This window comes from Tursiops truncatus, chromosome 9 (genome assembly GCF_011762595.2).
Source record: "Tursiops truncatus isolate mTurTru1 chromosome 9, mTurTru1.mat.Y, whole genome shotgun sequence".
NCBI lineage: Eukaryota > Metazoa > Chordata > Mammalia > Artiodactyla > Delphinidae > Tursiops > Tursiops truncatus.
In genome coordinates this window covers 63,158,152-63,185,442 of record NC_047042.1, presented here as the reverse complement: position 1 = coordinate 63,185,442, position 27,291 = coordinate 63,158,152, and the positions used below count along the sequence as shown (strand labels likewise).

The following is a 27,291-nucleotide window of genomic DNA, read 5'->3' as shown; positions in this document are numbered from 1 at the left end:
GTGTCAATACCATACTCTATTAATCATTCTAACTTTATGATAAATCAATATTTGGTTCAGTAAACCTCTACTACCTTGTTCTACTTCTCCAGAACTGTCTTCATGGCTTTTTCTTGGTACTTGAAATTTCCATGTATGTTTTTAAATTGGCTTGTCAAGCTCAGTAAAATGTCCCATTTCAGTTTTGATTGGAACTGCATTAATCTGTAGATCATTTGAGGAGAATTGACATCTTTATGGTACTGAATCTTACTATCCACGAACATGCTATAAGTGTCATTTATTTATATATGTATATATTTTTCATAAAGTTCTTTATGTCTTTTGCTGATGGTGTTGATTGCAAAGAAGCCATTTTACTCTCATGTACTGATGAAGAAAGGTACTTAATGAGCTTATTTCAAGTTCATTTAGTTAGAGGTGAACAGGACTCTAACCCACTTCCTAATCCAAAAATTTTTCTTCACCTCTTTCTGCCCCATTTAATTGGAAACATGTACTTTGGATATAGCATGGATCACATCACATCTTCCAAGTCATAATGGACAGACTCAGTTATATCAGATATCTTATACTTCATATATTTCATGGGTGCACCTCCCCCATCTCCTGCCCCCATGCGATAAATGTTCTGTTTTATAGGAGTAAACACCCCTGGGCATCAAGAGCAAGCTCATTTATGAAAGATAACCTACGGGATTGGAAACCTCATATTCTCTACCTCTCGCCTTCCACGCACTTGTTTTTGGGAAAGTCTGTAGATCATTTATTAAATAGTTCTTTCCTTTCCTTTCTGTCAGCCTTTGAGGGGGAGAAATAGACATACTTGCCAGAAAGAAGAGTGATTCTTAAACTTGAATTTTGCAGCCTGTGTTTACAAAGTGAGCTTCTGTTCACGCTAATCATTGCTTATGTCCCCTCATTGATGAGCAGTAATCCTGGGGTACTAACACCACTGGAGATCCTACTTACCAGCCAACTCCAGAGCTACTTGGCTGTAATGACAGATAGAAAACCAAGTGAGTTCTGCTTATGAATAAGATGTAGAGAGTATACAGGCTTTTGAAACCACCATCTGCCTGCTCCTCATTCCAGAAAGGGGTCAGTGATGCTGATATAAAGATACAGACAACTAAAACATAGGTGTGATGGACATATAAACTTTATTAAAGAATAAAAACTGACTGTAGCCATTTCCACCTCTGGGGAGGAGTAACGGCATACTGTGTATCAGTGGGAAAATGGATCTCTATGTGGCTTTGTAATATCTCAGGGACTAGAGGATGGGGGAAACCCAAGAGTGCAGGGACTGGAAAATCAAGTAGCAGTGAGAAATGGGGCACTCTGGAGAGAGACAGGGGCCCAACCACAATGGTGAAAGTCCTGCTGAGAAAAAAGGGGTGGGAGATACCCCGGGTGGTGGGGTAGCTGACAGAATGTGGAAACTTTTCATCACCTCAAACCTAAGGAAAATAAGGTGAATTCCATGGTTCGTTGGACCAGGATCAGAGGGAACAGAAGAGCTGTTGGAGGTGAGACAGTGGGGTAAGAACTCAGAGGGACAGGGAGAGAGGACACAGCAGTCTCCTGGAACCTGCAGAAATCACAGGACAAGGGTTTAAAGCAATCTGATTTAAATCTGAAAGTACAGGAAGAGCTCAGCCTACTTAAACAAAATTAGGTCACCTTTTAGATTTTTAAATATATCAAAACAAAACACTTCGGGAGGTGACTCTGGAATAGTGCTCTGAAGGCCAAGCACAGCAGGGAGGCTGGTGAAAGACAGCCATGCCAACAATCCTGTTTGGGTTTTTTAATTAAAAAAATGGTTGGTTTGGTTTCTTTTAGTTTGAACTCTTTTTTCAGTCATTCACCACCTTCCTTTCTGTCATGTCCTTCTTCCTGAGAGGGAGCTTGATGTAGAGGAGAAAACATAGGCTTTCTAGCCAATCATATGTGCATTTGAATCCTGCTGTGTCATGCGCTACCTATGAAAACAAGCAAATTGCTTTACCCTCCAGCCTGTCTTCCATGTGCAAAAGATAGATGATAATATCACCTTTCAGGGTTCTGTAAGGATTCAGGGAGGTAAAGTATGGAAAGGACCCAGAAGTGGCTGACAGTAAGTGCTCTGTCTGTCCCTCTGTCTTGTCAGTCTGTGTTGACAGACTGAACAAACAAATGGATGGTGGCCAGATCATATTTAAGATGGAACTCTGACCCACACTCTGTAGCAACCAGCCCAGGAAACCAACCCATTATCTACAGTAACCAGACCAGGAAGCCAATCTGCTATGTGCAACTCAGACTTGGAGGAAGTCAGACCACTGTCTCTATCTCACAGTCCATAAGCCAAATAAGAATACCTGTAACAGTCTACCCCAAATAGCCAAGACTTGATAAATGACTGACAGCTTCTATAATATTTGCCCCTGTTTTTTACTTAAAGCCATCCTGAGAAAGCCAAATACACACCCCTAACACATCACACAGGATGCCATGCTTCTAGTCAGCACACTTACAGCTTCCACATGCCAACAGCCACCAATCAGGACGTCCTGGAGACTTTCTCACTCCACTGCCTGCTTTTGTATTTCTGCCAAGAGGCAAGTGATGGTGGCTGACTCCGTTGCTATAGCAAGCTTTGAAAAAATAGCTTTTGTCTATTCTCATTTGGTCAGTCTTTGTTTTTTTCCACCATCTCTTTTTTTTTCCTGACTCTTCCCCTGTTATGGACTGAATTTTTGTGTCCCCACAAAATTCATAGGTTGAAGCCCTAATCCCCAATGTGATGGTATTTGGAGATGGGGCCTTTGGGAAATAGAGTTAGATGAGATCACGAGAGCAGGAACCCTACAATGGGATTAGTGCCCTTATAAGAAGAGACATTAGAAAGATTTCTCTGTCTCTCTCCTCTCTGCCATGTGAGGAGATAGCAAGAAGGCAGCAGCGGACATCTGCAATCCAAGAAGAGAGCTCTTACCAGGAACAGAACTGGCTGGTACCTTGATCTTGGATTTCGAGTCTCTAAAACTGTGATAAAATAATTTGTTCTTTAAGCCACTCACTGTGGTATATTGTTGTGGTGCCTGAGCATACTAAAACATCCTCCTTTTCCCCATGCATCCTTCCAACCCAAAGCTCTGGACCTTCCAAAGCCTTCTGGTCACACTACACTTGATCTGTTCACCATCACACTAGGGTCATGCACTCTGTTAAGTGACAACTCACTTGAAAAGCTCCCCAGGCAATGATATATCTATACAGATATGTATAATTTAAAAATTAATATGATTTCCATTTGTAAAAGATAGATGATAATTTTTACAAAATGAATATATGTATACAGTCTCAGCGTTAGACCTCTCAGTGTCCAAGCACACACAAAAATAAATAAATAAAAGAAGAAAATAAAAGTCAACTAAGATTCTACCACTCAGAGTTAATCACTATAACATTTAGTACTTGTCCTCCCTGACATTTTCTATCTATCTGTCCATCCAGCTATCATCTATCTGTACATGCACTTATATATTCTATTGTATATTATATATTCACACATTTATAAAGGCAACACCATACAGCTTTCTCCATCTTAATCTAATACATCGTAAACATCTTTCTAAGGCAATAAGCATACTATACAATAATTTTTAGAGCTGTAGTATTTCATTGTATGGCTGTATAATTAATGTACTTAATCCCTCATTGTAGGATGTTCATACCTTTTTCAATTTTTCCTGATTATAAACAATAATTTGTATATTTTCTTTTCTTTCCCTTAATCAGAAGTTTATTTCCTTATAGCATATAAGGTAGCAATCATGTGTTTTTTTTTATTTATTTACCTATCCATCTATTTCAAAATAGTTGGTTAGTTTTCTCAACAACACTAATTTTCAAACAATCTCTATTTTCCTATCAGTCTGAACTACTTCATCATACCCTAAATACCTTAGGTTTCCTTTAGAGTTTCTGTCCTGTTCTATTCCCCCTTTCATGTAATTCTATGATTGTTCAACAACTATTTGGTGTATTTCTTTGATATCTGATATAGGAAGGATGCCTTCATCCATCTTTTTTTTTCAGACAAATATTCTGATCTTTGACCATCGCCAGCCACCCACAGAGAATAAAATGAATGCATTTGTGTTTATCCCCTCTGATTACTCTTGTTCTTCTAGAAGAACCAGAGTGCAAAGACTAGACCAGCATGAGGGAGGCACAAAGATCTGTGCTGAGCCACAAGCAAATGATAGATTCTTCATGGGTAGAAAATTTCCCAGCAGCCTGTGAACACCTCTGGGTTATACTCGTCACTCAGAGTGGAAGTCAGCTGCCTGTGACAGTGTCTCCTATTAGACCAGAGGCTGTCAAACATGGATCCACATTAAGATCATCCAAAGAGCTTTTCCAAAGTAATGATGCCCAGACCCCACCCCAGATGAAGTAAATCAGAATCTCTCAGGCAGCAGTTTCTGGGTACTGGTGCATTTGAAAAGCTCCCTGGGAAACACTCTTGTGCAGCTAGGGCTGAGACCCAGTGCACAAGACTGTAGGCTTCCTATAGTCAAGATCCATGCTATTTACTCCTTGGCATTCATGGTCCTTTGGACCACTCCTGACACGTGTTGGAACACAGCAGAATTGAACTGAATTCAGCTGAAGACACCAAGACTTATACATCTCTACTAATTCTCCTAGGGAAAGGGATACAGATTATTAGTGCTCAATAATGAACCTCTTAACTTTCTCTCAGTAACACTAAAAGAAGTAGCTTCGATGTGGAGGAAAACGAGCTCTGTCTTCGTCCAGTAAAGGTAACAGCTGAAAGTCTGAAAAGAGGAAGACTTAGAGAGAATCTAATCTGTCCCCTCATTTTAACCCCTTGGAGTCCAGAGAGGTTAAATGACTTTGCAAAGGTGGCACAGCTCTTAGTGGCACATCTGGAACAGAAACGAGCACTTCTTACTCCAGGGATCGGTGTTATACCTTGCTGCCCTTGTGTGAGCCTATGTGGGTGAGTATGTATATGTGTGTGCATATGGGCGTGTAAGTGTGTGTGTGTGTATGTGAGACTGGGTGTTTCAGTGTGTGCGTTTGTGTGTGTACATGGAATGGGAGGAGGTGTGGAAGCTCCATGGGAGCAGAGCTGGTCCCCTCCTTCAGAACTAGTCGCATTAAAGTAACTAGACACCCAGGAACACTTTCTCTTTTCTTTCGGGCACGTTGGTTTGCTGTGTTCTCTCCAGGTTGTCCTCAGAGGCCCAGCAATGTCTGCCTGGGAAGCAGGATGGCGTTCCAAGTCTCAGCACCTATTGTGTAGGCGGTGCTCAGCATTAAGGTTTGCTGAAGCGGGATTTGGGGAAGGGTTGTAGCTGGCAGCCTCGGGCTCATTCTGCTGTGCGGTGGTGTGCTGGGACAGTGGGGAAGGCATGAACCATGCCTTGACTGTCCTAGGGTCCAGGACTGTTCTGTGGATAGACAGCAGTTTTCTTGTAGAATGTAAGCCAAGTAGAAATGTTTGTCCTCATGTTTTGCTGAATGTGCGGCTTCCTCCCTGCACTGTCCTCTCTTTTCATCCCAGAGTCCTCCAGGAGGCCTCTCTGCCAGACCTGCCAGACTAGGGTGACCCTCAGATCCTGGCTCAAAGGCTGCTCTGAAGGACTCTGCTGGCACAACTTGGCCAGGCCCAAAGTCCTCCTTCCTCAGTTTTTAGGGAAGCCACGTGGAGAAAGCAGAGCCTGCCGGAGACAGCCTTTGGGGGTCTGACCTGCCAGCTGGGCCCTGATATAACAGAGCAGGCTTGTTATAAAACCCAAGCTCACATTTGCTAGAGGAAAACCTGTACAGAAGCAAAATTAGCTAAGAGTTGGGTAATGCAGATGAGAGACTTACCTGAGCAGCTAGAAATCTCTGTCTCATGGGCTTTGCTTTTGACCCAAATCATTCTGATCACAATGGCATAGATGACACTGCGGAAAGGACCAAAGATACTATAAAATGTCTGGTGGGTCCATACTGTGAAGACCACTCCGAGTTTCCTGAGTGTGAGGTGTGGAGTCAGGGGTCTCTCAACCACGGTCTGCCCACCTCTGTAGAATCACAGTAGATGGCAGCTCCTTCTTTTTTTTTAAGCCAGGAGGCTTGGACCTGGTGAATTTAACTGATTTCTCCAAGATAACTCATGTGGTCAGAGGTATAGCTTAGATTGGAATCAAAACACAGGGTTTGGGGTCAGAAAGATTTAGATTTGTAACCAGCTCTACTACTTGCTGGTTATATGACCTTGATTTTAGATAGGCTTTCATGTGCCTCCATGATTCCCGCCTCTAGTGTTCACATCACTGTGTCATCCTCTCCCCTTGAGGGTGGCTGGACCTGTGACTTGCTTCTAATCAATGCATTGGGGTGAAAGTGATGGGATGTCTGTGATTACATAATTGTGTAGCACCTGTCTTGCTAGTGTCTCTCTGTATTCCTAGCTTTGAAAAAGCAAGTTGCTGTGAGTCCTACAGCCCCAGGAAATCAATTCCGCCAGGAGCCCAGGGGAGCTTGGAGGAAGATCCTTCCTCAGTTGAGCCTCTGATGACACCCCAGCCTTGGCAGACACCTTGATGGCTGCCTTGCCTAAGCAGAGGACCCAGTTAACTGTCCAGACTCCTGACCCACAGAAACTGTGAGATAATAAGTATATATTTTAAGTCACCAGGTTCATGATAATATGTTACCCAACAATACATAGCTAATACACTGAGCGAAATAGGAGGAATGTTTGTGTCCCTCTCCTCTCCCAATTTACATGTTGAAATCCTAATGCCCAATGTGATGGTATAAGGAGGTGAGGCCTTTGGGAGGTGCTTAGATCATAAGGAGGGTGAAGTCCTCATGAATGGGATTAGTGCCTTTATAAGAGGAGACCCCACAGAACTTTCTTGACCCTTCTGCCATGTGAGGCTACAAGGAGAAGTCTGCAACCTGGAGGACAGCCCTCACCCAAATGTACTGGCAGATCTGATCTGTACTGATCTCAGATGTACTGTACTGATCTCAGATGTACTGTACTGATCTCAGACTTCCAGCCTCCAGAACTGTGAGAAATACAGTTGTGCTGTTTAGAAGTCACCTACTCTGTGATATTTTGTTATAGCAGCCCGAACCCACTAAGACACTGGGCCTCAGTTGAGACTGTCAAATCGAGGTAGTAGTACAAACCTCTTAAGAGGTTTATAGGGATCAAATGTGACAGCATTTAAAGTGCTATGCACGGGCTTGAAAAGTAGCAGAGGCTCAATAAATGCCATTTTCTTTCGTCTCTTTCTTCCCCAATTTTCACATAATATCACACCTACCTTTACATGATATAATCTGTACCTAAAAGGGAAAAAAGTGTTAATGACTCAAAAGCATTAGCAAATTTTGTATCCTTTGTTCCCTTTGATAAATACAAACATGCATGCCTTTAATTAGCTATTTGACATTTCTAATTTATTAAGAACCTTGACTAAAAACTTTGAGACAAAGCACTTCTTCAGTTTAAAACTGCACCAACTTCCCTCTTGAGAATCACTTGGTTGAAAAAAAATCAGAGTTCTATTTTGCAGTAGCTGACAAAGCACTAATTGCTTTTAATGATCTTTAGAATATACTTCAATTAATGGCTGTGGTAAAACCCTCCTTATTGATTTTCCCCTGCTCAGAGAACCCCTCTGAGTGTTCCAGGAAAGCTCGGGGCCTTTTTGGAGCATCCTCACTCCTTCTCATATACCTGCCCAGGGACTTTCCTGGAAATTGTTTGTCTACATTAAAGAAAAAATGAGAAAGAAAACTGCTAATGAGTCTATTCTTTACCCTAAGTTGAATATTTGTTAGAGGAGGGAAACTTTTTCCCAGGTAAATGAAATACAAGGAAAGGTTACAACCACCATCAAGCATTAATTGTGTACTACAATTGCAACCCCAGGGCTTAACTGATCAATAATTCAAATACTTATTGACCATCAGCCATATGTACAATGGAAAATTAAGAAAGATTTTATGTGTTAGGGGTTTGGGCTTTAGTCACCCCCACCTCGTCTCCTTAGGATCAGTCAGGCAGGTGGAAAGCCAGTACCAGCTTTACTGTTAGCCAGGAAAACTAATAAGTAAGATGCCTCTTTAGCTTATTCCCCAAATCCAGCCACTTCTCAGGGTGTAACAGTCATGCGTCAGAGAGCACTCTGAATACATTCATTTCCTTCTTCTTGCTGATTTCTTTCACCTAATTAATCAACAAGTTCTATGGACTGTCCTTCAAAATGTCTCCATCACCTGTACCCTCCTCTCCGTTCCTGCTCTTCACTATCACTTCGGACCCTTATGATCTCTTTTTGTTTAATATTGATATTTTGATGATATTTTTATTGTGGTAAAATAAACATAACATAAAATTTACCATTTAATCCATTTTTAAGTGTATAGTTCGGTGGCATTAAGCACACTGACATTGCTCTGCAGCTATCACCATCATCCATCCCCAGAACTTTCTCATCTTCCGCAACTGAAACTCTGTACCCATTAAACACAGAAGTGTGCATTACTTCACAAATTAATGTGTCATCCTTATGCAGGGGCCATACCAATCTTCTCTGTATCATTCTAATTTTAGTATACATGCTGACAAAGCAAGCACCCCTTATAATCTCTTGCCTGATTATTTGCCATAGTCTTCTAAACACCTCCACTCTGCTAGCATCTTGAATGCCCACACCTCCCGCCATCAGAACTGGAGCTCTGGGACAGAGCATCATTCCCTGGCTTAAAAACCCTCCAGTGCCTCCACTTTCCTATAAGATGGTATCCAGTCTCTCAAGCAGGGCACCCAAAGTCTCCCACAATCTGTCTCTGCTTTCTTCATCTCTATGATTATCATCCTGCCTCCCTCCCTCCCCACTGTCTCTCAACACATTTTTTCCATGTGGGCAACAGGAGAAACCAACTAAACTAACCCCGATTCCATGCTTAGTATGTGGTTGACTTTGGGTGAATGTGAGATCCAAGGTCTTCCATTTCTCTGTTTGCTTTCCTTTCTTCCTGAAAATACATTCATTTTTTTTTTTTTTTAGCCCATTCTCTATATATCACTGTGCTGTGAAACCTTTCTGAGCTGCCTCTGTTCCTCAGTGACAGTTCGCTCCCCCTTTCTTGGGGCTTCCATGCTGGTGTAACACTAGGCACGCTGAATTTTGTCTATGGCAGTTGTATCTTAAAGGTCAAGCAGACCTAGAAATAGCCCATTCTCAGAAACAGAGCTGAGGAATAGCACCTCCATTCTTTTGGGTCAACTTCTTCCATGTCTTTTCTTTATCTCCACTCCCTCAGCAGTTGTAGCTTTTCTTCAAGTTTCTTAGAAATCTGAAAACCTAAGGGTCACTAAGATTGAGTAAAATACCTCTTCCCTGCAGCTGGCTGGTTTATTTCTTGATTTTATGGAAGACAGTCCAGACACAGACCCGTTTTCCTTCATTACCTTCATGAAGGCAGCTCCTGGCGGTGGGAGAGTGAGGGAGTCTAAGCCAGAGGAAGACCTTTCAAGTGGCATTAAGTACTTAAGAGGATGCCTGAGGCCAGTTCCTGAGTCTTGCTTCTGGATTGTGTATGAGGAGCGTCAGGAAACAGAACAAAAATTCTCTCTGTCCTCAAGACACACGGAGAGCATTCCACTCAGACCAAAAGTGTCCCTTTCACAAACGCTGCAGGACTCAGCACAGGCCTGGGGACTTGAAGGCCCATCACAGTCTTGGAGCCACAGGCTCCATCTCTGCCTGCATCTTTGCCTCATTTTGGGGCCTGAGGATGATGTCCAGTTGTGCTCTGAAGTTCTCATTAGAGGCCAAGCATAGGGAGGGGGTGTAGGGGGAGCTGATGCTTCACTTAGCACAGTCCTTTTTACTCTTCTCCTAGCAGGGGCTTAAGGATGCTCCCTGACCAAAAGCGTCTCTCCCCTTTATTAGTTAATTTCACTAATACTAATGCTATGAAGATAAAATATAGGGAGATACAAGAGTATATAATAGAAGGCTTGTTCTGGGGGTCATGGAAGCCTTCCCAGAGGAGGTGAAATTTCAGCTAAGATCTGAAGGATAAAATTGATTTTTTAAATGCAAAAGAGGATGATCACTCAGGCAGAGGGAACAGTATGTGCAAAGTTGCTGAAACAGGAGGGATCATGTGCATTTGAAGAACTTAGGGAAGGCCAGCATGGCTGAAGCATGGTGAGTAAGGCAGCTTGTGTGCCTTAAGATAAGGATGGAGAGTGAGGCAAGAACCAAATCACACATGGCCTTTAGTGCAGGGTTAGAGGTCTTGGACTTTATCCTGAAACAATGGAAATCCACTGAATGGCTCTAAATAGGAAAGTAAAATGATTTGATTAACATGTTTTTTTAAAGATCAGACATTGTTAAGCGTGTATAATTTGTTTCTATACATGTGTATATGCTGGTATATGAATTGAACAGTCCTGGAAGGGTATATAGTAGGGGTCCCCAACCACCGGGCCGTGGACCGGTAGTGGTGCATGACCTGTTAGGAGCCAGGCCACACGGTAGGAGGTGAGCGGCAGGTGAGGGAGTGAAGCTTCATCTGCCGCTCCCCATCGCTCGCAATTCCGCCCAAACCAGCCCCTCCCTTCCCATTCCCCCATCCCCCCCACCCCCGCCCGTGGAAAAATTGCCTTCCACAAAACTGGTGCCTGGTGCCAAAAAGGTTGGAAACCGCTGGTATATAAGAAATTCTTAACAGTGCTACTTCTGAGGAGGGGGACAGGGCAGAAGTGGAAGGAAGATTTTTATTTTTCATTTCATACTCTGTTGTTGCTTCGAATGGGGAAATCTTTCCAAAAGCTCTTCAGAGAGCTCACATTTCATTGGCTAGAATTGGATGACGTGGCCGTTCCTGAACCATTCACATGCCGAGGGGAGGGGTTGCCATGGGTGGCTTAGAGTGGAATGGATATGGGAAATTCAAACACAAGCATCTACCATAACCTGGCAGGCTAGTGATATTGGCTTTTTCAAAAGACCTAACTCTTGCCACCCCTCAGGTAAAAATATATAGGATGTCACTTCCTTGACCGATGCGATGGGTCATCCGACCTTGGCCCTGGACTTCATGTCATGGACAGTGCTGGCTAGGATCTTGGGCCCTTTTACCCACCATGGCCTTGTAGTCCATAGAACTGTACTGACCTCAGCTTGGGGCTTTCCCACGGTCTGTTCCCCTTTCCCCAAGCAAAATAAGATGGATTTTTTTTTCGTGTAACATAAATCAGTACTCCATGACAAGCGTGCTTTCTTCCTCTTATTCCTTTGCAATTGTCGGCTCTGGATCTTTTAAGCCTCTGCCTTTGTCTCACAGAGTAAAAATGATAGGAGAATGAGAAATCAATTAGGTAGCAAGAAAATAACCATAGCTAAAGTAAAGCAATTACACCAGGGCTAAAAACCTTTCCCAGCAACAGTTAGACAGTTGTGTCAAGTAAATTTTGAAACAACAGGAGTTGTGTTGACCCAGAAAAACAGTGTATTGCCTTTATTGTCAGTCACTGTGGTTTCAAGTCTTGGCAGCCTGATTTAATTAATGACAGAACAGCTAAATCTTTATCCATACACAGCTCTCATGACAGTTTGCCACTGACAATACAACTCCTTCCTTCCTCTCTTTCCCTCCCTCTCTGCCTTTCTTCCTTCCTTCTTTCCTTTCACATATATTTATGGAGTATCTACCATATGCCAGAAGCTGATCTAGGCACTAAATAACCAGAAATGTACATACTAGGGGGGTGTGTGTCTGTGAGTGTGAGAGAGTGAGAGAGAGAGATGGAGTGACATGACACTTCTGTCTGATTGATGAAGTTCTTCAGTCAGGTCTGCATTGTTTATTTAATCAAACATTTATGAAGTGTACGTTATGTGCTGGGTTTGGAGTCTAGAGATTAAGAGACAAGAGTCCATGTACTCAAGAAATGTAGCCACACTAGCAGGCAATGACTCTCCCGTGAAGCCTTAATGGCAACATGGACAAGCTGAGGCGGGATGCGGCCTAGGATTGGCAGGGGCAGCTCCATGTGGGGTTTGGTATTTGAGATGAGACAGAAAGAATGTGAATCATTTTGCCAGAAGCAAGGCAGGGTGAGACTGGAGGAGTGCTCAGGCATAAGGGATGATGTGCACAAAAGCCCAGGGGTGAGAGGAGTGTGGGGTGTCCCGGAAACAAGAGATGGCTTGTTCTGGCTGCAGTAGTGGGTGCAAGGAGAGTGTGTGAGCAACTTCTCCAGGAATAGCCACGGAATCTGAAAAGGACCAGCGATCTGTCTTAGCAGATATTAAATGTATATAAAGCTACAGTAATGAAAACAATGTGGTGTTAGGGGCAGAAAAACCACTAATTTAGTTATTTGTGTGTTTTCTCCTTTTCTTAATTATGTCAATCACTACAAGCTGGAAACAAAATGAAACCATATTCAAAGTGAAGAAACAAACGACAAACTAGGGAAATTTTTGCAATATATTAAAAAAGAAAAAGGTTATTGCATAAAGAATTCTCTAAAGATAGAGAATAGAGAAAATAAAAACAGAATAAAGTGAAGGGAATAGAAAGCTCAGAAACAATAAGAGCGTTTATAATATAAATATGCATATGATAAAATTACCATTTCATACCGTAGAGAAAAGATAAATCATTCAGTAAGTGATATTGGAACAAATGACCCAGCACTAAAAAAAAAAAAAAAAATTTAACTTAGATCTCTAATTCATATTACATAAAAATCAAATTAAACATCAAAATCAAATATTTTAAGGTGATATTTTTAACATGCTCTCAACACTGAAATTATTTTCAAATAATTAAAATTATAAATCATTAAAAAGTTAAAGTATAGATAAGTTTGTGAAGGGACAATTTCCTAAGAAAGAAAAGAAATGAAAAAAATGTAAAGAAAATTGTGTGTCGATGTGAATATACTAAAATATAAAATGCTTATATATTACAGAAAAGCCATATACATTTCATTCATATTTTCACATGCATTTATATAAAGTTTTGCAAAGTGCTTTCCTATGATTCTTTTTTTAAATCGAGTCATTTGACTTTCTAATTTAGGTATTCATGATTTCTCTCCTTAATTATGTCACTCTTATTAACTGAAAGCAAAATAAAATCACATTCAAAATAAAAAGGCAAACTAGGGACAAACTAGGGAAATATCCTAATCATATAAAAACAGGAAAAGTTTTTATATAAAAAATATCTCTAAAGACAGAGAATAGAGAAAATAAAATAAAATGGAGAAAAACGGGTAAAAGAATACGAATAGGTAATTTACTTAAAAAACAAAAATAATAACGAACATATAAAATGTGTTCAACCTCATCTGTGATGAACGAAATGCGAATTAAAACAATAGTATATATGTATTTTTGCCTATCAATTTGGAAAGAATATACATATATATGTATATATACATATATGTATATATATGTATGTACATATATGTATATATATATGTATATATGTATCACGCATGAGGGACAATAAAGCATGAGGCATGGTTAATAAAGAGCATGAACACCTTATCTGTGTTGTTTCTTTTGTCTACTCAGTCTTGGAATTAAGAATTTAACCTTATCTGAAAGAGTCACTAGCAACAGAATCAAGCTCAGGGTAACAAAGTGTGATTAAGAAAAACAACAACAAAAAAAAAGAGTTGAGCTTTAGCTCTGAGAGAGATGAAATTATAGCAACTTATCCCTCAACTAGCTGGCAAACAAATTCTTCACAAAACTCCATCTGGGCCTGGTCTTGGTTCAAGAAGCGGGGAGTTGCTATGCTGCATCCCCCAGAGAGAAGCTTTCTCTCCTGCAGAAGCCTGACCATGGAAGAGGAAGAGGGAAGATGATGACTGAGTAGGTAGGAAATGCTTCAGGGAAGCTCAAGGACAGACAGAGCAAGGTCACTTTGAATTTTCATGGTTCTACCCCAGCTGGAAGCAAGGAGCAGGGTTTACTGAGGCCTTTGTTTTGTCTGACAAGGGCTGAGTGATTTTGAAATCATCCCCTTTAATCATTAAATTAGACTTTGCATTTTCCAAAGACACTACAAAAATGCACAAGTTGGGCGGTAGGCAAGTTGGAGGAAAAGAAGAGGCAGCTCGAATTAATGGGGGAAATTTCAGACAGTGAAAGCCCCGCATGAGGAATTTGGCCAGACAGCACGTTGGGAGCCTGTGGTTCATGGCTGCATCCGCCCTGCTGAGCAGGGGTTTTGACTGATTTCAGGAGCTGATGGGAAATTAATCAGGAGAGAAGCTGGGACATTTGCTGCCACCGAAATCGATGTGTCAGTTGCCTGTGACGTCATGAGTCACTTCTTTCCAAATACTTTCTTACCGCTGCAACTGGCCTCTTTCCTCTTCCATGGGCTTCTTTTAATGTGGCTGTTACTTACCTTTGATTGATTGTCTAAATAACCTTCATCTTCCCTTCAGGCTTCCCCCCAGATTCAGCTTGGTGGAGAGGAGAGCAGTAAGTTGAAATACAATATAGATGTTAACTTGTAGATTCAGCAGAGATGACTGGACAATATCCAATCTCAGTAAGGCTGAGGGGCTAACAGTGGGAATCACTCTGCTCCTGTCCAGCTCAACCTCTGCTGCTGATGGAGAGCAAGTCATTTTGCTTCTTTTAGCCCTAAGTCTACTCGTGAAAAGTTTAGGGGCTGGACTATGTGGTGGATAACATTTTTCCAGCTTTAGCATCTTAAGAGACTAAAGACGAACAAAGAGCAAGAACAAGAGATTCCTATAATGTCAGAAAACACTTGAAGAATACGCAACCACTTAATCTAAGAAATGCATATTGAAACAATGAGATACTTTTTTAAACCTCTGTGGTCAGCAAAGACTTAATAAAGAAATGACACCACCTTCCTCTGGGTCAGGGGAGGAAAAATGAGAGCTCTTGTTTGCTGTCGGCAGGAATACACATTTTTTAATAGGGCGGTTTATGCAGATGCATCAAAAGTCTCAAAATGAGCATCATCTGTGATCTGGCAATTCTATTAGCATGAGTTCTGAGGAAATAATCAGAGACTCATGAATAATTTTAAGTACAAAGATTTTTATCACAGCATTATTTATACTATTGAAACCCAAAGGCTGATCTTCCTTTGCCCAGGACGAATTACGTGACACTCGATGGCAGGCTTGGGGACACTCAGAAGGTGCAGGATGAGCAAGACCCATATACATACTCAACATGCCAGGTATCTCCCTGCAATTCCTGATCCCGTCCACCCGTGCAGAGCCACTCTTTCAGAGATGATCCTGCCATGTGACCAAGGGAGACCCTGCCTTGTCCAGGTGGTTGTGGTCTTCTTTGTTGAAAGACCATCTTTGGCCCACCATTGGCTGCAGGACAAAGGGAACATACTATGGCTTGGTTCCTAAGGCCCTTCACAATTGAGTCTCACCCCATCCAGAAAGAGCTTATTGCCAACTTCCTTTCCATCGGCACTGCCTGCCTGTCCTTTCCTGTCACCATACGCACTCTGACCCCCGGTTACCAGGGAAACTGCTTTCTCTCCACCGTCCCCTTCTCCTATCTGAAGCCTTTCTTCCTTCAAAGGATGCTTCCAAGAAGTGTTCCCTGCCATTATTTGACCTCATCGCGTACATTGTCTAACATATTTTTGTGTGTATTGCATTTTTTTGCTCAGTTTTGTTTCAAGTTTGTCTGTTTTTTCGATTATAAGATCTCTGAAACTGGTACTATGTCTTATATTTGAAAGGTTGCATGACATAGGAGAAAGAACAGGATATGGAATCAGACAAACCTGGGGTTAAATCCTGCGTAATGTTGGGTAAGTTACTTAATCTCTCTGAGTTTGAGTTTTATCATTTATAAGATGGGGATAATAGTTATTTCACAGAGTTGTAGTGTGGTTGATGAGATCAATGTTAACCACCTGGTAAAATGCCTGCCCCACAGCACATACTCAGAAAATGTTAGTTCCCTCCTCCTTGTCCCACTTTGGAGGAGTTGAGCTTAGCACGTAGCATCTTTAGATAAAATCTTGTCACCTAGCCCGTTCCCCAAAGGACACTAGGAGCAATGAGTGACCTATAGGGGAGGAGAGCAGCAGTTGGTGAACCGGGAAAGCCCCTGTATGGGTCTGGCCTGCTGGCCTCTTACCTGATGATTGTCAGGGGGATGAAGTACACCAGGAAGGCCACGATGGTCATGTGTGGGGTCTGGTAGGAGTCGTCGGGTCACAGGGCCCAGCACTGCACTTCACCATTGGAGAGTTTCCTTTTCCCAAATATGATAAGGGTGGGAATGGAGAATAGGAAAGAGAAGCTCCAGGCAATCACGCTGAGGACCTTGGCCTGCTTTTCTGCTCAGAGAAAAGAGAGGGATGCTTGGGCATCTGGAAACATCCTTTGGGAGCACGCTTGGCATCTAGTGTGAAAAAATATCATGGTGGAAGAGGGATTCTGGAACTCTCAGAGCCTCAGTTTCCTCATGCATAAAAAGGGGATAATAGGACCAGCATCTAAGGCTGATGCAGGGATTAAAAAGAGTATGCTTACACAGAAGCTGGAACACTGCCTGGTATAAGGTCAGTGTTCCCCAGTTTCTCCTCTTTTGCTTCCCCGATTTACCTGCTTGATTGAGATGTTGATGCACCCATTCCTAAAGTACTACGGAGCTCAGTTTGTACCACATACATTTGATAGGTTGCTGTGCGAATGCTTGTCTCTTGTACCTTGCCCATCCTCAAAGGCAGGCATGGGACTTTGGTCTGTCTGTCATCCTTCTCTTGTACCTAGCACTGTGAAGCACTGTGACAGTGTTTGAAAGCTGTTTGCCAAATGTTAAGTAGCCTTCTTTCATTTGAAGGAACAAGGGAGGAATTGTAAGGCAGAGAAAGAACACTGGGCTTGGTTCTGGAGAGCAGGGTTCATTCAAACCAAGCCCCGAAGTCTGGTAGATATGACCCTACACACTAGATTTGGGCTCTTTCAGATGTGATATTTTGACCTTGGGCAAATCACTCAGTCTCAGCCTGAGTTCTTCTCTAAAGTGGGATTTAAAAAAAAAATACACACTTTGCTCACCTAATGAAGTCATGATGGGGCTAGAGAGAGACAATTAATATACATGAGAGAGCTTTTTGAAAAGAGTTGTTCTGATGTGATGCTTTCTGTTAAGCTGTTGTTGAAGGTCTTCATCTTCATCCCCATTGTAGCTGTGCTGTCTGTGCTCACTGGTCCTGGCGGCCCTTCTTCATCCAGGGACAGGAGACCTCCCTCTACCTTCCAAGTTTCAAATTGGAAAGCAGTTGCATGTTTCTGGGTGGGGAGGGAAATGTAGAGTCTGGTGGTATCGTAGAGAGGTGTGTAGGGTGTGGTCAAGGAGCTATAAGAAGTGAGAACAATTCTGGAAGAAACTAGGGACTCTAGTAGAATCTTCAATCCCAAATACTTGGGAGAATAATATCTGGGGTTCTGTTCTTGCTGAATTGTCACTCTGAAAAGAGTTACTAGAAAGATTTAGAAAACATATTACTGGCACACTGAACAAGCAGGAACCTTGGGGTGGAATTATAATACAGTCTTTTTATGTCTTTCTGTCGTCACCATACATGGATCAAGTGATCCAGTGGAGTGGGAGCTCTTCTGCTCCTGTTTGAAAACTCAGCCCCTTGATGTCAGTGATAATTAGGTAGTTTAAAAGCCCCTGCAGTCACCTTACGTGGTAAACAGTGCTTCAATGTAGTAATGAACTTAAAAATTAATAAGTAGATGGGCTTCCCTGGTGTTGCGGTGGTTGAGAGTCCACCTGCGATGCAGGGGACGCGTGTTCGTGCCCCGGTCTGGGAAGATCCCACATGCCGCGGAGTGGCTGGGCCCGTGAGCCATGGCCGCTGAGCCTGCGCGTCCGGAGCCTGTGCTCCGCAACGGGAGAGGCCACAACGGTAAGAGGCCCGCGTACCACAATAAATAAATAAATAAATAAATAAATAAATAAATAAATAAATAAATAAATAAATAAATAAATAAAATAAAAAACACGGACAAAATAAAATTTTTCCATGGTTAGACTAAACTCCAATTTTTCAAAGTATTGAGTATTTAAATTGTTTCCAATTATTTTGTATTATAAATAATTCATATGCATCTCTTTGCACGGCTCTGGTTATTTCCTTAGGATGAACTCTTAGAAACTGAAGATTGGGGCAAATATAGCTAAGTTTCCCCAAAAGTGTCTACAATTTATGGCTCCCACTGGAAGTGTACAGAAGTGTCCTTTTCCTTATAGTTGCCCATTACTGAGGATTTTTCCTCTTAGTCTAGTTATCTTGTTGGTAAGATTTCCTATCCAAATATTTAATCTTGCAGTTCTTCAATTAGCAGAAACAATAAGAGAAGTAAAAATAGTTTTTACTAAATAAAAATTTTTAAATTATTTATAAATAGTAAACATTGTAAACATACTTAAAAAGCAAAATGAGGGCTTCCCTGGTGGCGCAGTGGTTGAGAGTCCGCCTGCCGATGCAGGGGACACGGGTTCGTGCCCCGGTTCGGGATGATCCCACATGCCGCGGAGCGGCTAGGCCCGTGAGCCATGGCCGCTGGGCCTGCACGTCCGGAGCCTGTGCTCCGCAACGGGAGAGGCCACAACAGTGAGAGGCCCGCGTACCTCAAAAAAAAAAAAAAAAGCAAAATGACAAATAGGAAATATTTGTATATGACAAGCAAAGGGCTAATATCCTTCTTATAAAGAACTCCGGCAAAGAAATAAGATCACACCAATTGAAAAAGTGGGCAAAGGACATGAAAAAATTTTGAGAAATTTTTAAGAAACAAAGCAACAAGTAAATGAACGATATATAGAAATGATCTTTTTGACTACTAAAGAACTGCAAGATTTCTTTCCTAGAAAGATATTTTCCTCACCAAAATGATGAATGTTTTACCCATACCCATACCCTCTTATGTTTAAAATTTTTGCTTTTTCAATCCAATTGGAATTTACTTTGTAATTAACTGTGACATGTAGTGATCTATTTTTTTTAAATGGCTAGACAGCTATTCTAACACGATACACTGGCAAATTCATTCTTTTCTAACTGATTTGGTATTCTATATGCTTTAGATAGGTTCTAGTATCATATTGTTATAATTATCAAAGTTGTATATTGTATTTTCATACCTGGCACTATATATCTCTCTTCATTATGGGTTGATGGTTTTCTAATTATTCTCACAGTTATTTTTACTAAAGAGCTTTAAAACTGACAACTCCTCTGCAGTTGCTGGCTAAGGAAATAACCACTTTAGTAAAAAGCAATAAAACGTCAGTAAAAATGTGCTCCCCCCATTTCTGCTCTCCTTCCCTTGGTTTTGTTACCATTGCCATGTGCTTGCTCAGCCACAGGAGAGTTCCTCCTGGCTTCCACTGGCTCCATTTTCTGTGCTGCTCTGTGGGGAATCTCTTTCTCCCGCCTTCTCTCAGCTCCGTCACATAAACCCCCAACCCTGCCCCTCACAGCTGCCCTTACATTCTAACGTGCTGGAGCAGCAAGATGACTCTAGCCCAAGGTTCTCCGGACCTTCTTACACCCTGTTCCACCAACTACCACATCCTATAACCGTGCGGATCTTTTCAGCTTCCTGAAAGGCCATGCAGCTTTCCTAGGGGGCTTGGCATCCTTGTTAATATTTAATCTGCTGCCTGTGTGCTGGGAATTCCTTGAAGTTTCTGGTCTTTGGATGGCGTCTTTCCTTGGCTCCCATCCCAGCTGCAGGTCTCCTCCTATTTGTAGGCTTCTTCTATGACTTCAGTTGGGATTGGGCAGAGGAAGGGAAAACGGCGAATTTCTGTTTCCAAGCTTGCATCTTTCCCTGAAGCTATTGGAGATGATTATTTTCCAAGTGCCCTAAATGAAGCGTCTATTAATTTTATAGTGAGGAAGTAAATTGCTTTACATCTTTTAAAGAACACTATAATATTCATTCCTGCCTTTCCTGTAATTTAGGACATGATTTATAATATTGCGCAGTATCTCCCAGAACCAGTCCTATTTCCCATAAGCTAAACAGTTGATTAATTTTTATCTAATGAATACGGTGGTGAGACATGTAACTGACCATGTTTCCCTCTTGACTGTGGAGCCCAAAGCCTCGACCTCCAGCAAGTGTCCTGGGACACCCCTCACATGTTTTCTTATACTTAAGTTCACTTTACTCCTATCTCTTTCGCCTTGAAATACTCTGGTGTGGGTGTCTTTTTGTACACCAAATGCAATCCTTCCCAGAGCCTGCAGGACGTAAATAAGTGTTTGGCTGAGTAAGAGTATCACACTTTTGCATACATGTATCATAAAATGTCTCTCCCATTTACCCTCGTGCCCTCCCCTGCATCCTTCTCTGCCGGAGAAGATGCTAGAGCATGACACTGTCTGGAAAGCTTGGTGCGAATTGCACACCTTCCTACACTCACACAACCTAAAAAAGCCTGAGAAACAGGTATAAATTCGATCTTAAAATTACTTTCAATTGCACACAACACACTGATATGTTTCTGGTATAAAACTTCCCTAAAGGCATGTAAGTCCCTGTGTTCTCTATGGAGAGTCCAGCTCCCATCCCCAGACGTGAGGACTAGTTGGTGTACATTTTTGCAGGCAGTTGTTTGTTATTCTGAGACCTCACATTTTCTTGCATTCTCTCACACTCTTCTCTCTCTGTCTGTACACAATATCTAGCATTGTTTTGAGTTTTTCTTTACAATAATGTTATCATACAGTATGATACTGCATGTATGTTGTTTTTATTACTCAATATATGATGTAGATATTTTCATGTCAATGCATATTACTCTCCATGGCTCTGCCACCTCCTCACTGAGAGACAGTAATCAAGGACACCGAAACTGAACCCAGACCATCTGGGTTCAAATCCTGCCTCTGCACCTACTAGCTGTGTGACCTTGGGCAAACTACTTTAACTCTTTGAATTGTAATTGCCCAGATTAAGATGCAAATAATAATAGAATCGACATCACAGAGCTGTTGTGAGGATTAAAGTATTTAACATATGTAAAGAACTTAGAATCACGAATAGCACATAGTATGCAATCAATGAACCTAATCTACTGAAACTTCTACATAGGATGCTAGCCTTTCCTCCATTGAGAGACACCAAGGTTAGCATTGAATTCCTGCTATTCTAAGCAATGCTGCAACACACAACACATGCGTGTGCATGCACACATGTGAGTATTTGTCCAGAGAAGATACCAAGAAGTAGAATTTTTATGTCAAAAGGCTGCACATTTTATATTTTATTAGATATTATTAAGTTGCCATTCAAAGTATCTGTGTCAGTACTGCCTGATGTATTGAGTAGTATCTGATGACATTAATTCTACTTATTCTAAAGTTCTGCTTGCTCTATTAATTTTGCTTCCTTAGTTGTAAATTCTGCAGAATGGTATTTTAAACGTACTATCTATTTTCCACAGTTTGGCTTTTGTCACATTTTTTGTGATATTTGATTGCACCTCATTTTTGTAGGCAAGGTTTCCTATTAGGTTCTTCATTTTATTATTTTCACAGCCTGCTTGGGAAAGTGTAGTATGTTGGCTTCTTATCTGCTTTTGGGGGTCAAAGAGGTAAGTGGGCTCTGCCTGTGGGTGGAGGAATGGACAATTAGTCCTGTGACTAGGTACCCACCATCCCTCCAAGCTGTCATTGCTTCCCAGGGCCCCACTCTGTTTCTCCAAATCCAATATCTCCACTACTTGGAAGCAGAGACCTCCATCCCTCCTGCACGCCTGGGAAGGGGAAGAGCAGTGGGAAGGGAGATGTGCTGTGATGAAATGTCCTCATTGTACTCCAGGAATCATCCTGCCAGTTTCCTGGAGTCCTTCTTGCTCTGGACATTTACACGATCTATTTAGGAAGACCTCTGCCATATCGCTGCATCATCATCTGTGTGTATTGTGGGTTGTGTGGTTTCAGCCTTCCCTCTGACCCATCTGCTTCCTTCTTTCAGGGATTCTTTGCTACCTCTGGATCAAAGAGGGTTTTCCTTGTTTCAATTATAATTATAAATTGAAACATCTTTCCAATTATTTCCATGGTTTTAGGGTAAGGAGAGCAAGGTGCTTTTTTCTGCAAAGTAAGCAAATAGAAGTGGGAGTGTTCATTAGTTTGGATAGGTATGCGTGTTGACACTGCTCTTAAAAACAAAAAACAAAAACCTGGCAGCGTCAGCATCAAGGTAAATGGTCACAAAGTAGGCCCAGCAAAGCACCTTTCCTAGTGGCTCTTGGCCATCCATAGAAGCCATCAGCATTTTCCCAGGCACCCAAACTTTCTTTTCTACATCTTTTTGGACAATCAGACTCATGAAGTTGGGGAGGAAGTGGAAGAGGAGAAGAAAGGGGGAGGAAAAGACCATCACTAAGAGGATAATATCAGTGAAAACCCTCACCCAAGGATTGTACTTGTTTGAGCCAGCTCACCTCCTTGCAGGAACTTCATGGGGTAGATGATGGCATGGTACCTGTCTATGCGGAGGGACCCCAGGACATAGGTAGAGGCATAGAGCAGCACAACCTGAAGACAGAAATGAGAGGTGAGTGGCCTCACAGAGGTGAGGAAATGCACATCATGGAAAGAAGAGCATTTTGTGCTATTTAGAAACCTTGGCACTGAACCAAGGGATGGATGACGTTTGGAGTATGGACAGGAATGACTGACTCCCATGTCAGGAAGAAGATTGCTGTTCGTGGTGCTGGGATTTGCACTGCTAGCTGTGACAAGTGAGAGTGCTTCCAGCTCTCACTTGCTCACTCATTCACTTGGCTTTTCGGAGACGCTGCATTTCTCCAAGGATCAGTCCCTCTTGACATTTGCGTGGTACATGTGTTTGTAATTGACTTTTAAAGCTAAACTAATTTTCTCTGCCACAATTGACATTCCAGAATAATTAGAAACAAACATTCATTTGCCTTTAATCAATGTGAGTTGAGAGATGATAGAAGGGATCTGGCTTCAGGGAGCCCATGTGCTGTTTTGAATCATTTATCACCATCTGTGCTGACACTTTCAGAGCTCCCCTTCCTCATCCACTTCTGCAGCAGAGCTGTTCACTAGGGTCAGCCCTTGGGTCCCCTCTTCTTTCTTCCCACCCTCTCTTTTATTAAGCTTACCCATGCCCTTTAGTGATATTTGCATACTTTGCAGAGAAGGAAATTGGGATATAAGAGGTTAATATCTCTTCTGTGAAGAGCATAGTCAAAAGGTAATTAAATGAAATACCCCTGAAAAGATGATCAGGGTGGAAATTTTTCAAATAACTTTGAGCCTCATTTCTACCAGGAGTCTAGCCATATCACTGCTTTGTAACCTTTGGGTCAAATTCAGAGTGGTAGAAAAGTAACTCGAAGAGCGAAATCTAAGGGTGAGTGTCTGAATTTCTTATAAGATGAAATAGAAATAACATGACTTTGGTAGTAACCTTTGTCTGAATTTGTATCTTTTTGTTCATTCCCTGGCTCAGACAAACAACGATCAACTACATCGTTGTTCTTTATTATTTTTATCTCTGTAACACTACCACAAATGCATCCCAGCATCAGTGTTGTAGAAGGTGTCATAGGGAGGGCGTTCTGAAGACTGATCAGAGATTGAAGGCTCCCCTGAGGGATATAAGAAGAAATGCTAGTCTTGCTAAAAAGGTGATGAACGGTCAGAGAGATAAATGATGGCCAAATTTTACAACAACAAAATTAAGATGACTGTCTCCTTAGAGAAAACTGGGATTTTTATGTGGGATCCATGAATTCAGAATTGTTAAGGCTGGCCACACTCAGTTGAAGAGATGGCATCAGAGAAGGTTGGGAAGGAGAGCTCCCAAGGGCAGAACCCCATCGGGTAGAATGTTGTGATGAGACGGTCATAAGAATAGCGGCATCCGCGGCTGTGTTGAGTGAGATGGCTCACACAAGTTCAGAATCTGAAGCAGGAGGAAAGGTCACAGTAGAGTGCCCAGAGGAGCAGGCAAATTCAATAAAAAGATATCTACTTTGAGACACAGTCAAAAAGAGTATTTAACTTCAGGAGTCTTCAAACATCTAGGCAGGGTGGGAGGGAGATGCAAGAGGGAGGGGATATGGGGATATATGTATATGTATAGCTGATTCACTTTGTTATACAGCAGCAACTAACACAACAATGTAAAGCAATTATACCTCAATAAAGATGTTAAAAAAAAAATAGAGTGATGACCAAACGTATACTGAGCAACTGAAAACTAAAAGAAGGCATTCATTACAGTACCACTGTTAGACAAATTAAATTCAAAGCAAAAAGCACTACATGGAATAAAGGGATTATTTATAGTGATAATAGATACAAGACACAATGGCAATAGAATATTAATAAACCTAAATGTAACAAGTAACATAACACTAAATATATAACTAAGATGTTCAAAGTTCTACAGAGGAAAATAACACAATAATACATAGGTAGAAATAATTAAACAAACTGTAAGAATAATACACATTATTGTAAAATATCTAGGCAATATTTCAAAAATTAGTCATAAACTAAACTACCAAGAAGAAAAACCCTCAATAGATTCCAAAAAGTGGAATTTATACAATTCACATATCTAAAACAACAAGCAGTAAAAGCTGAAATTAGTATCTTCTTTTTTTTAAAATACCACTTGGAAATGTAAACACCCTTATAATTAACTTGAGTCAAGAAGGAAATTAAAGTATAATTATAGTCAATTCATAAATGTCAACAATGAAAATTCTACATGTCAACAACATATGGGATACCATTTGTAGAACAGATGGCAGCTTGAGGACATATGTCTAAATTCTCACTACCCCACCCTCAATTCTGACAAAAATGACCTAGGAAATATGAAACCAAAAAAACAAAAAAATTCTTGCAGAAAAGTGAGACTTAAATGCAGAAAACGTAAAAAATTTTATTTAGAAAAATGCCAGATTGGATTCATTTAAAGTAGAATCTCTGAACCGACTTTTAAAAAAAGTCAATATACTTTATTTTTTAGAACAATTTTACTTTTACAGAAAAAATTGAGCAGATAAGACAGAGAGTTTCCATATTAGCCCCCCTTCCCCACACTTTCTCCTCTTATTAACATCTTACGTTAGTGTGGTCAATTTTTTAAAATTGATGATCCAATATTGATACATTATTATTAACTAAAGTCCAAGGTTTATATTGAGATTCGCTCTTTGTGTTGTACAGTTCCATGGGTTTTGACAAATGCATAATGTCATTTATCCATTATTACAGTATCATGCAGAAGAGTTTCACTGTCCTAAAAATCCCTTGTGCTTTATCTATTCAATCCCTCCAAATCCCTGGCAACCACTGATCTTTTTACTGTCTCCATGGTTTTTCCTTTTCCAATGTCATGTAGTTATAATCATACAAAAGTAGCCTTTTTAGACTTGCTTCTTTCACCTAGCAATGTGCGTTTAAGATTCCTCCATGACTTTTCATGGCTTGATAGCTCATTTTGGCTTATTTATCCATTCAGCTTTTGAGGGGTATCTTACTTTTAGATTCTGGCAATTATGAATAAAACTGCTATAAACATTCTTGTGCAGGCTTTCGTGTGGATATAAGTTGTCAACTCAATTAGGTAAATACCTAGGAGCACAATTGCTAGATCGTATGGTAAGAGTATGTTAAATTTTATAAGAAACTATGAAACTGTCTTCTAAAGTGTACCATTTTGCATTCCCACAAGAAATGAATGAGACCTCCTGTAGCTACACATTCTCAGTACCATTTCATATCTTCAATTAAAAAAATTTTTTTAGCCATTCTAATAGGTGTGTAGTGGTATCTCATTGTTGTTTTTCTTTGTAATTCCCTAATGCCATGTAATGTTGAACTTCTTTTCATATGCTTGTTTGTTATCTGTGTATCTTCTTTGGTGAAGTGTCTGTTCAGTTCTTTTGCCCATTTTGAAGAGGGTTGTTTGTTTTCTTATTGTTGAGTTTTAGGATTTTGTTGTATATTTTGGATATAAATTCTTTATCAAATGTATGTTTTGCATATTTTTTCCCATCTGTGCCTTGTTTCTCCAGTCTCTTGACAGTGTCTTTTGCAGAGAATAAATTTTAAATTTTCATAAAACCCCAACTTTCAATTTTTTCTTTTATGGATTGTGCTTTTAATGTTGTATCTAAAAAAATCATTGAAAGACCCAAAGTCCCCTAGATTTTCTCCTATGTTATTTTCTAGTAGTTTTATAGTACTGCATATTTCATTCCAGTCTGTGATCCATATTTAGTGAATTTTTGTGAAATGTGTAAAGTTTGTTGGATTCTTATTTATTTATTTTTGCAAGTGGATGTCCAATGACTCCAGCAGCATTTCTTAAACAGGCTATCCTTTCTCCATTGAATTGTCTTTGCTCCTTTGTCAAAGATCAGTTAGACTTTTTGTGTGTATCTGTTTCTGGGCCGTCTATTCTGTTCTGTTGATCTGTTTGTTGATTCTTTTCCAATATCATGCTGTCTTGATTTCTGTAGCTTTATAGTAATTCTTGAAATCAGATAGTGTCAATCTTCCAACCATGTTCTTCTTTTTCAATATTGTATCTGCTATTCTGTGTCTTTTGCCTTAAACTTCAGCATTTGTCCATATCTATAAAATAACTTGGTGGGATTTTGATTGGGATTGCATTGAATTTATAAATCACATTGGGAAGAATTGACATCTTAACAATAGTGAGCCTTCCTATCTATGAACATGGAATATCTATACATTTTAAGATATTGTTTGATTTTTTTTAAACAGAGTTTTCCCAGTTTTCTTCATATTTATCTTGCATATATTTTGTTAGATTTATACCTAAATATTTCATATATCTGGTGCTAACATAAATGGTGCTGTGTTTTTAACTTTAACTTCAAATTGTTTATTGCTGGTATATGAAAAAACAACTGGCTTCTGTATATTAACCTTGTATTCTGCAACCTTGCTATTTTTCACTTAATTGTCTACATAGACAAACTTCTCATCTGTGAACAAAGATGTTTTTATTTCATCTTTCCCAATCTATGTACCTTTTATTTCTTTTTCTAGTTCTTTGGAATTAGTTGGAACTTCCAGTATGATGCTGGATAAGAGTGTTGAGAGGAGACATCCTTGCCTTTTCCAATCTTAAGAGGAAAG

General features: G+C 40.7%; 1 protein-coding gene, 1 long non-coding RNA gene and 1 other non-coding gene across 3 annotated transcripts in view; 1 reads left to right on the top strand and 2 right to left on the bottom strand.

Moving 5' to 3' along the window:
• The window catches only part of LOC117313605 (uncharacterized), a 165,165-nt gene that overhangs the window by 65,304 nt on the left and 72,570 nt on the right, over positions 1 to 27,291 (top strand). The window lies entirely within an intron of this gene.
• The window catches only part of NPSR1 (neuropeptide S receptor 1), a 74,566-nt gene continuing 52,464 nt past the window's right edge, over positions 5,190 to 27,291 (bottom strand). The window contains 4 exon segments of the mRNA XM_073810151.1: positions 5,190 to 5,281; positions 5,899 to 5,975; positions 16,233 to 16,434; positions 22,575 to 22,668. Coding sequence (XP_073666252.1) covers positions 5,190 to 5,281; positions 5,899 to 5,975; positions 16,233 to 16,434; positions 22,575 to 22,668 — 465 coding nt within the window.
• Positions 8,565 to 8,671, bottom strand: LOC117313701 (U6 spliceosomal RNA). Its single transcript, XR_004528284.1, has one exon. It is a non-coding gene; the product is annotated as a U6 spliceosomal RNA (small nuclear RNA).